General features: G+C 47.0%; 1 protein-coding gene across 1 annotated transcript; it reads left to right on the top strand.

Annotated features, from left to right (window-relative positions):
- The first annotated feature begins 261 nt into the window (after positions 1-261).
- LOC100993994 (olfactory receptor 7G1) lies at positions 262-10,679 on the top strand. Its single transcript, XM_063600774.1, has 2 exons — positions 262-2,681; positions 2,841-10,679. The coding sequence occupies exons 1-2, from the start codon at positions 1,766-1,768 to the stop codon at positions 2,858-2,860; spliced, it is 936 nt and encodes a 311-aa protein (XP_063456844.1). The 5' UTR covers positions 262-1,765; the 3' UTR covers positions 2,861-10,679.
- The last annotated feature ends 596 nt before the right edge of the window (positions 10,680-11,275 follow it).

The following is an 11,275-nucleotide window of genomic DNA, read 5'->3' as shown; positions in this document are numbered from 1 at the left end:
AGGTGTGAGAATTTTTAATAAGCACTTTGAGAGATGCTGATAACCTCTGAAGCCTGATACTCATAACTTTAATATTAGGAGAACATGAGGAAACATATTTAGGGTTAGAAATATGAAGGGTCTTTCTTTAATCGTACTTGTTACATTATCATATACAAAGTAATGCATAAAATCTATCTATCTGTAGGTAGTGTAGAGCACAGTGGCTCACGCCTGTAATCCCAGCACTTTGGGAGGCGGAGGCGGGCAGATCACAAGGTCAGGATATGGAGACCATCCTGGCTAACGCAGTGATACCCGTCTCTACTAAAAATACAAAAAATTAGCCGGCCGTGGTGGCGGGCGTCTGTAGTCCCAGCTACTCAGGAGGCTGAGGCAGGAGAATGGCGTGAACCTGGGAGGCGGAGCTTGCTGTGAGCCGAGATCGTGCCACTGCACTCCAACCTGGGCGACAGAACGAGACACTGTCTCAGGAAAAAAAAAAATCTATCTGTAATTCTGAGAGAATAGTAACATGATAAAATCGCATATACCTATCTGGCATTAAAAATAAGTTAATGTCATCACCATAGAACCTACCTGTAGGATTTTCTACTCAAATCACCTTGTTTTCTTCCAGCAACAAATACACTATCCCGAATTCTGTAGTTACCATTTTCTTTGAAAACAGGATGACTGTTATAAAATTCTCTGTAATTTACTTGCAGTCTTGTGGGGGAGAGGAGGTGAGCAGCTTGCTAAACTTCACCTTATCTTCACTTTCCTGTGGTGTTTTTATTTATTTATTTTTTTTATGGAGTTTTGCTCCATTGCCCAGGCTGGAGTATAATGGCATGATCTCGGCTTACTGCAACCTCCGCCCCCTGGGTTCAAGCTATTCTCCTTTCCTGGTTCTTGACACAGCTTTGTATTATTTCTGTTGGCTGCCCTGAAGTCTCTGGGGGTCCAGACAGAGTCTTCCAGCCGTTTTCCTGGTATGTACTTTGTTTCATTTTATTTATTTTTTGTTTTTTCATTACCAAATATTTTTAATAATCAGAACAGCAGAGTGGTGGCACATGTCTGTAATCCCAGCTACTCAGGAGGCTGAGGATGGAGAATCGCTTGAACCTGGGAGGCAGAGGTTGCAGTGAACCAAGATTGTGCCACTGCACTCCAGCCTGGGCAACAAGAGTGAAACTCCATCTCAAAAAAAAAAATGATGAGGCTGGGCATGGTGGCTCACGCCTGTAAACCCAGCATTTTGGGAAGCCAAGTCGGGCAGATCACTTGAGGCCAGGCATTTGAGAGCAGCCTGGCCAACATGGCAAAACCCCGTCTCTACTAAAAATACAAAAATTAGCCAGGTGTTGTGGCAAGCATCTGTAATCCCAGCTACTTGGGAGGCTCAGGCAGGAGAATTGCTTGAAACCAGGAGGCAGAGGTTGCAGTGAGCCAGGATCAAGCCACTGCACTCCAGCCTGGCCACAGAGCAAGACTCTGTCTCAAAAATAAATAAATAAATTTAAAAAATAAATAAATAAAAATAAAAAATGATGACCCCTTAACCATTTCCAGAATTAACAATTATCGATGCTGTGCTGTATAAGCTTCAAGTTTTGTAAAAGCAATAAAGTAATATCAATACAAAAGGCAACACTTATTTATTTTCTTCCCTTAGAATCCACCCCTTTTCAAGATGGTGTTTGCCTCTGGTGACGTTGCTCCCGCAGTCTAGAAAACACATTTGATGGTCTAATCATCCCATTTTTTGATCATCAAAAACATGGGACCCAGAAACCAAACAGCTGTTTCAGAATTTCTTCTCATGAAAGTGACAGAGGACCCAGAACTGAAGTTAATCCCTTTCAGCCTGTTCCTGTCCATGTACCTGGTCACCATCCTGGGGAATCTGCTCATCCTCCTGACTGTCATCTCTGACTCCCACCTCCACACCCCCATGTACTTCCTTCTCTTTAATCTCTCCTTTACTGACATCTGTTTAACCACAACCACAGTCCCAAAGATCCTAGCGAACATCCAAGCTCAGAATCAGAGTATCACTTACACAGGCTGCCTCACCCAGATCTGTCTTGTCTTGGTTTTTGCTGGCTTGGAAAGTTGCTTTCTTGCAGTCATGGCCTACGACCGCTATGTGGCCATTTGCCACCCGCTGAGGTACACAGTCCTCATGGACGTCCATTTCTGCGACTTGCTGATTCTTCTCTCCGTGTTCATGAGCACTATGGATGCCCTGGTTCAGAGTCTGATGGTATTGCAGCTGTCCTTCTGCAGAAACGTTGAAATCCCTTTGTTTTTCTGTGAAGTCGTTCAGGTCATCAAGCTCGCCTGTTCTGACACCCTCATCAACAACATCCTCATATATTTTGCAAGTAGCATATTTGGTGCAATTCCTCTCTCTGGAATAATTTTCTCTTATTCTCAAATAGTCACCTCTGTTCTGAGAATGCCATCAGCAAGAGGAAAGTATAAAGCGTTTTCCACCTGTGGCTGTCACCTCTCTGTTTTTTCCTTGTTCTATGGGACAGCTTTTGGGGTGTCCATTAGTTCTGCTGTTGCTGAGTCTTCCCGAATTACTGCTGTGGGTTCAGTGATGTACACTGTGGTCCCACAAATGATGAACCCCTTCATCTACAGCCTGAGAAATAAGGAGATGAAGAAAGCCTTGAGGAAACTTATTGGTAGGCTATTTCCTTTTTAGCGATATTTGTCCTCTGCTTTGAACTGGAGCTTCTAAAATAAATCATCATGACAGGATTCCTTGGTAAGCCAGAGTGCCTGACTCTTGCATCAAGATTTACTTTTTTTTTTTCGAGGCAGAATCTCGCTCTGTCGCCCAGGCTGGAGTACAGTGGCATGATCTCGGCTCACTGCAAACTCCGCCTCCCGGGTTCATGCAATTCTCCTGCCTTGGCCTCCCGAGTAGCTGGGATTACAGGCACACACCACCACACCTGGATTTTTTTTTGTATTTTTAGTAGAGATGGGGTTTCACCATGTTGGCCAGGCTGGTCTCGAACTCCTGACTTCAGGTAATCCACCCACCTCGGCCTCCCAAAGTGCTGGGATTACAGGCATGAGCCACCATGCCTGACCTACTTTCTTTTTTGTGATCTTTGTGCTCTGCTTTGAACTGGAGCTTCTAAAAGGAATCAACATGACAGGATTCCTTGGTAAGCCAGAGTGCCTGCCTCTTGCATCATGAAGATTTTCTTTTTCTTTCTTTCTTTTTTTTTTTTTTTGTGACAGAGTCTCACTCTGTCACCCAGGCTGGAGTGCAGTGGCACGATCTCCGCTCACTGCAATCTCCGCCTCCTGGGTTCACGCCATTCCCCTGCCTCAGCCTCCTGAGTAGCTGGGACTACAGGCGCCCGCCACCATGCCCGGCTAATTTTTTGTATTTTTTTAGTAGAGATGGGGTTTCACCGTGTTGGCCAGGATGGTCTCAATCTCCTGACCTAGTGATCTGCCCGCCTTGGCCTCCCAAAGTGCTGGGATTACAGGCATGAGCCACCGCGCCCGACCTTTCAAGATTTTCTTAAAGTGACTAGTCTGCATCACGGATGTGTATGTTTTGTTGTTGTTGTTGTTGAAATCTTGCCTCTTTTGGAGCTCTGTCATGTGTCAAAAATGAATTCTATTCTCAAAGCTCAGTTTCTTTGCATGTGGTGTTTAAAAAGTTAACCTGTGGCAAGTGTTACAGTGATTTGGTTGGTAAATATTCTCAGAGGAAGAAAAGCAGGAGGCGTCTCATAGGTCAGGGCAAAAATCCAAAGAAGGCTGTGTTCGCAACACAGAATTGATATTGCCTGATTGAATATTTAGGGCCATATGAAATGCATGCCAGAGTGAAACCTATTGTGCAAAATGGGAGCTGATTGTTGATACCAGAATTCTGTAATTTTAGAGCCCAGTCACTACTAAACTGTCTGTCTGTGCAGGTCAACATCAACGTCTACTTACTACCCTCAGTTTTATCATCAATAAAATTGCTATCATTAGGTTATTTCAGTGGTGAGATATTCTTTCTTTCTTTCTTTCTTTCTTTCTTTCTTTCTTTCTTTCTTTCTTTCTTTCTTTCTTTCTTTCTTTCTTTCTTTCTTTCTTTCTTTCTTTCTTTCTTTCTTTCTTTCTTTCTTTCTTTCTTTCTTTCTTTCTTTCTTTCTTTCTTTCTTTTTGAGAGACAGAGTCTCGCTCTTGTCACCCAGGCTGGAGTGCAGTGGTGCAATCTTAGCTCACTGCAAACTCCACCTCCCAGATTCAAGCTATTCTAACCTTCCAAAACCATCTCCCTGGCATTCCTATAACCTCCCCTTTCCATACTTCCAGAGGAATCACACCCATGGAACCAGGAAACCAAACCAGTGCATCTCAATTCATCCTCCTGGGACTCTCAGAAAAGCCGGAGCAGGAAACACTTCTCTTTTCTCTGTTCCTCTGCATGTACCTGGTACAGTCCTGGGGAACCTGCTCATCATCCTGGCCATCAGCGTAGACTCCCACCTCCACACCCCCATGTACTTCTTCCTGGCCAACCTGTCCCTGATTGATTTCTGTCTGGCCACCAACACCATCCCCAAGATGCTGGTGAGCCTTCAAACCGGAAGCAAGGCCATCTCTTATCCCTGATAATGCAAACATTCCTGGGCTCTTTATGGGGAAGCTGCGGCCCTGTGCCTGACCCCAAGGCACTGGGAGAGAAAGCCTTTCCTGACCCCAAGGTGTTACAGGAAAGGGGTCCAATCCAAACTCCAAGAGAGGGTTCTTGGATCTCAGGCAAGTCCATAAAGTGAAAACAAGTTTTTAGGAAAGCAAAGGAATAAAAGAATGACTACTCCATAGACAGAGAAGACCCGAGGGCTGCTGGTTGCCCATTTTTATGGTTATTTCTTGATGATATGCTAAACAAGGGGAGGATTATTCATGCCTCACCTTTTTAGAGCATCTGGGGTAACTTCCTGATGTCGCCATGGCATCTGTAAACTGTCATGGTGTTACCAGTAGAAGGTGTCCAGGTTCTTTGCATCCCAAACAAAGAATTGGACAAAACACACCAACAAAGCAAAAGCAAAAGCAAAAGCAGGCGTGAGCCACAGTGCCCGGCCTCGAGCTGACATGATATTAAGCAGAATGGCTTTGAATAATCAAACCTCTGATTTATTTGTGTTACTTTTCTTCCAAGAGAATTAAATTTTAATTTCTCAGGTGAACAAACAGACCTCCAGATGTGGCCCTGCTGTAGATTTCTATAAGTAAGTACACAGGTTGGAAAGATGAAGAAAATCTGCTTTCTGGTGACTATTCTGGTGAATGAAACACAGAATTTGACCGGGGATGGTGGCTCATGCCTGCAATCCCAGAACTTTGGGAGGCCAAGGCAGGTGGATCATTTGAGATCAGGAGTTAGAGACCAGACTGGCCAACATGGTAAAACCGCATCTCTACTAAAATACAAAAATTAACTGGGTGTGGTGGCGGGCATCTGTAATCCCAGTTACTTCGGAGGCTGAGGCAAGAGAATCACTTGAACCCGGGAGTCGAAGGTTGCAGTGAGCTGAGATGGTGCCACCACACTCCAGCTTGGGTGACAGAGCAGGACTCTGGCAAAAAAAAAAAAAAAAAAAGAATGGCCAGGTGGCACGGTGGCTAACACCTGTAATCCCAGCACTTTGGGAGGCAGAGGCAGGCGGATCACCTGAGATCAGGAGTTTCAGACCAGCCTGGCCAAGGTGGTGAAACCCGGTCTCTACTAAAAATACAAAAATTAGCCAGGCGAGGTGGTGCGCACCTATAATCCCACTTACTTGGGAGGCTGAGGCAGGAGAATCGCTTGAACCCGGGAGGCGGGGGTTGCAGGGAGCCAAGATCTCACCACGGCACTCCAGCCTGGGCTACAGAGAGAGACTCCATTTCAAAAACAAAAACAAAAACAGAATTTAAGATAATTGGAAGTTGGGAGGATTGCTTGAGCCCAAGTTCAAGGCTGTAGTGTGCAATGATTATGCTTGTGAATAAACACTGTGCTCCAGGCTGGGCAACATAGCAAGACCCTTGTCTCAAAAAAAAAATTAAACTAAAAAAATAAAGTAAGCCTGGGCGCAATGGCTCATGCCTGTAATCCCAGCACTTTGGGAGGCTGAGGCGGCTGGATCACGAGGTCAGGAGTTCAAGAGCAGCCTGGCCAATGGTGAAACCCTGTCTCTACTAAAAATACAAAAAAATTAGCCAGACATGGTGGTGCACACCTGTAGTCCCAGCTACTCGGGAGGCTGAGGCAGGAGAATCGCTTGAACCTAGGAGGCAGAGGTTGCGGTGAGCCAAGATCATGTCACTACACTCCAGCCTGGGCAACAGAGCGAGACTCCATCTCAAAAAATAAAATACATAAAAAATAAAATAGGCCAGGTGCAGTGGCTCACGCCTGTAATCCCAGCAGTTTGGGAGGCCGAGGCAGGTGGATCACCGGAGGTTGTGAGTTCGAGACCAGCCATGACCAACATGGGGAAACCCCGTCTCTACTAAAAATACAAAATTAGCGGGGCATGGTGGTGCATGCTTATAGTCCCAGCTACTAGGGAGGCTGAGGCAGGAAAACTGCTTGAACCCGGGAGGTGGAGGTTGCGATGAGCCAAGATCATGCCATCGCGCTCCAGCCTGGGCAACAAGAACAAAACTCCATCTCAAAAATAAATAAATAAATAAATAAATAAAAATAAAATAAGATGAGAGTTTGCCATGGAGAGTCCATGATTCAGGTCAGGGCCTTTTTGGAGTAACCAGAAACCATGGGAAAGCGAAACTACAGCTCTCTCTCCTTGCAAGTTCCCTACACTCTCTTGCCATAGGCACGCAGGCGATTACCGTGCTGATTGACAGAAGGCTGGAATTGCCAGAGACTTGGGAAGTTATTACAACCTGGGGGCTGCTAGAAATTTGGGGAAAGCCCTCCCTCTGTATCCAGCTTGAGCTGAAGCATTTATTTAGACCCCTCCGTCCCCTGTGAAATGAGAAATGCCTCAGGCACCAATAAATCTCTTAAGATTCTGTCAGCCAAACAAAAAGATCTCCAACTTGCTCTGTGTTAAGAAATAAAGGTTTCCTAAAGTGCTGGCTCTGCAGGCATGAGCCACCATGCCCAGCAGAGGTGGGTAGATTGCTTGAGCCCAGGAGGTTAAGACCAGCCTGGGCAACATAGTGAGATCCCATCTCTACCAAAAAAGAAAAAAAAAAAAGTAGCCAGGCCTGGTGGTGCACACCTGTAGTCTCAACTACTTGGGAGGCTGAGGAAAGAGGATCAGCAGAAGCCGGGAGGTCCAGGCTGCAATGAGCCATAATTGCACCACTGTACTCCAGCCTGGGTGACAGAGCAAGATGCTGTCTAAAATAATAATAATAATAAACTTAAGGCCGGGTGTGGTGGCTCACATCTGTAATCCCAGCACTTTGGGAGGCTGAGGCGGGCAGATTACCTGAGGTCAGCAGTTTGGGACCAGCCTGGCCAACATGGCAAAACTCCATCTCTACTAAAAATACAAAAATTCACCAGGCGTGGTGGCGGGCGCCTGTAATCCCAGCTACTCGGGAGGCTGAGGCAGGTGAATCGCTTGAACCCAGGAGGTGGAGGTTGCAATGAGCCAAGATCACACCATTGCACTCCAGCCTGAGCGGCAGAGAGAGACTCCATCTCAAAAAAAAAACAAAAACCTAGACTTGGGTTACTGCAGTTCCCAATGGAGACACACGAGGGCAGAAGAAACACGCAGCGAGGACGTCTCAGGTGCTCCAGTCCCTCGGGCACTTTTCACAGAGAGCATCTCCCGCCTAGCACAGACATTTTGCTTAATCCTGGTCCCTTTCCCCACCTGACCTCAGTGCCTTTTGCCACTGGGGAGCCAGAAGCCTATAGCCCAGGGGCTTCCCAAGTTAAGGCACACTGGGAAAGGGTTGAAAGTAGCCTTACGTTTTCCAAATTTCCCACCCCAGCCCCTGGGCTCGGTGAATATCTTCCCACCTAACCCAGGACTGGGGCCATCTGGTTTCTGTTGTCCACAGAGAGATACTGAAGTTATGCAAGAAAAAGAGAGAGAGAAGACCGGACCTGGTGGTTCACGCCTGTAATCCCAGCACTTTGGGAGTCCGAGGCAGGTGGATCACCTGAAGTCAGGCGTTCAAGACCAGCCTGGCCAACATGACGAAACCCCGTCTCTACTAAAAATACAAAAATTAGTCCAGGCGTGGTGGCTCAAACCTGTAATCCCAGCACTTTGGGAGGCCGAGGTGGGCAGTTCACGAGGTCAGGAGTTCGAGACCAGCCTGACCAACATGGTGAAACCCTGTCCCTACTAAAAATACAAAAATTAGCCGGGCACGGTGGTGCACGCCTGTAATCCCAGCTACTCGGCAGGCTGAGGCAGGAGAATCACTTGAACCTGGGAGGCGGAGGTTGCAGTGAGCCGAGATTGCGCCACTACACTCCAGCCTGGGCGACAGAGCGAGACTCCGTCTCAAAAAAAAAAAAAAAAAAAAAAAAAAATTAGCCAGGTATGGTGGTGTGTGACTGTAATGCCAGCTATTTGGGAGGCTGAGGCAGGAGAATTGCTTGAACCCGGGAGGTGGAGATTGTAGTGAGCCGAGATCACACCATTGCACTCCAGCCTGGGCAACAAGAGCAAAACTCTGTCTCAAAAAAAATAAAAAATAAAAAAAAGAAAAGAAAAATGAAAGAGAGAGACAGAGAGAGCGCTACAGAGAGAGAGAGAGAGACAGAGACAGAGAGATACTGCAGTTATGCAAGAAAAAGAGAGAGGGAGGGAAAGAGAGACAGAGAGATACTGTGACAGGCCAGGTCTCACTAACACAGGCCTCTCTAACAATTGTTTCAGCACTGACTGCGTGGTTAAGTTAAATATTTAAAGATGATAGCGCCAGTGCCCTTAGACAAAGGCTGGAACGTAACAAAAGCACACCAAGAGTTTTGCCCAGGCCTTTCCTGGGCCTTGAAGCATGACAAGATAATGAAGGAATTCTTAATGGACCTGTTTAGGATTAAACAAGTTTTATTGGAAGTCTGAAGAAACTCTCCAGACTCTAAAATTTAGCAGGAGACAAGATAAGGGTAACTACCCCTGGCACCTGGACCCATCTAGATTAAGTAAATTTACTGAGGCTCAGAGGAAGGTCTTCAGGACTCAGACCTTAGTTACAGATTAGGAGAAGTTAATTGGCCTGGTGCAGTGGCTCACGCCTGTAATCCCAGCAGTTTGGGAGGCCAAGGCAGGCAGATCACTTAAGGCCAGGAGTTCAAGACCAGCTTGGCCAACATGGCGAAACCCCATCTCTACTAAAAATACAAAAATTAACCAGGCATGATGGTGCACGCCTGTAATCCCAGCTACTCAGGAGGCTGAGGCAGGGGAATCGCTTGAACCTGAGAGGTGGGGGTTGCAGTGAGCCGAGATTGTGCCACTGCACTCCAGACTGGGTGATAGAGCAAGACTTCATCTCCAAAAAAAAAAAATAATAATAAAAATAAATAAATAAATAAAAATTAAACTACAAGCCAGGCACGGTGGCTCGCACCTGTAATCCCAGCACTTTGGTAGGCCGAGGTGGGGGGATCACCTGAGGTCAGGAGTTTGATACCAGCCTGGCCAACATGGTGAAACCCTGTCTCTACTAAAAATACAATAGCTGGGCATGGTGGTGCACGCCTAGATAATCCCAGCTACTCGGGAGGTTGAGGCAGAAGAATCGCTTGAACCTGGGAGGCAGAGGTTGCGGTGAGCCGAGATAGCGCCACTGCACTCCAACCTGGGTGACAGAGTGAGACTCTGTCTCGAAAATAAATAAAACTACAGCAGCCACAAGCACTGACAGAGTCAAGTATCAGGCACCCACAGGACAAGGTGGGACACAGTGTCTACTCATCTGCAGAGTGGGGACCAGGGCAGGATTGGGAGAAGAGAGCCAGGGTAAGGGGGAAGAAACAATATTGACAGAATAATTCTGAAAGATTCTCCCCGAGGCCTGAAAACTTGGGAGGATAAACTTGGGGGGATGAATAACTCCTCCCTTCTCAGGCCCAGTCCCAAGGTGCAAGGCTACTTGCCCTAGCAGCGTGCGCCAGCAAGATAGCAGAAGCAGGAAGAGAGATGGCCAGAAGACAGCTACCCTGGCCGGAAGACAGCTACCCTGGCCGGAAGACATCTACCCTGGCCAGAAGACAGCTACCCTGGCCGGAAGACATCTACCCTGGCCGGAAGACAGCTACCTTGGCCGGAAGACACCTACCCTGGCCGGAAGACACGTACCCTGGCCGGAGGACATCTACCCTGGCCGGAAGACACATGCCCCTGAAGATCAAGAGACGGGCCATCCGGGTACCATGTAGCAGTTACGTCAGACTGGGACACTTGCTGTTTATGGGAGACTATAAAACCCCTGCCCCGTCTTCACTTGGGGCTGACACCATTTTAGGCCTCAGCCGTCTGCACCCAGGTGCACATTAAAACAGTGTGTTGCTCCACACCAGCTCATGTTGTTTGTTGGCCTGCTCTCGGGGTTCGAACCGACACAAGAGTCTTACAAATTCCATGCTTGGCTCACTCGGCATTTCCTTAACAGATGTTCATTCAGCGCCCGCGTGCTTGACAAGCCCCAGGTCTGAGAATACAACGGATCAGTGAATGAACCAACATGCAAAAATCCCTGACATTCTAGTGTTAAGAGTCTACAGGTAGAATAAATAAGTAAATTTAAAAAGATGTTAGATCCCTTTTCTTTTTGAGACAGGGTCTTGCTGTGTTGACCAGGCTGGAGTGCAGGGGCACAATCATAGTAAGGGAGGACACCACCCCTCATATTATGCCCAATTTCTGCCTCCAAAGAAAGAAGAAGTAAAAACTAAATGGCAGAAATCAAATCCATAGGCAGACAGCCCGGCACCGCACCCTGGGCCTGGTTAAAGATCGACCCCTGACCTAACCGGTTATGTTATCTATATATTCCAGATACCTCAAGGAAAAGGTAATATTTGATTCAAGACCTTCAAAACGAGGCCAGGTGTGGTGGCTCACGACTGTCATCTCAGCACTTTGGGAGGCCAATGCAGTGGGATCACTTGAGGTCAGGAGTTCGAGACCAGCCTGGGCAACACAGCAAGAACCTGTCTCTTTTGAGTTTTTTTGTTTGTTTGTTTGTTTTGTTTTTGAGGTGGAGTTTTGTTCTTGTCACCCAGGCTGGAGTGCAATGGCATAATTTCGGCTCACTGCAACCT

Source organism: Pan paniscus, chromosome 20 (assembly GCF_029289425.2).
Source record: "Pan paniscus chromosome 20, NHGRI_mPanPan1-v2.0_pri, whole genome shotgun sequence".
Lineage (NCBI taxonomy): Eukaryota > Metazoa > Chordata > Mammalia > Primates > Hominidae > Pan > Pan paniscus.
Note: the sequence above shows the minus strand (reverse complement) of the source record. Positions and strands in the feature narration are given on the sequence as shown.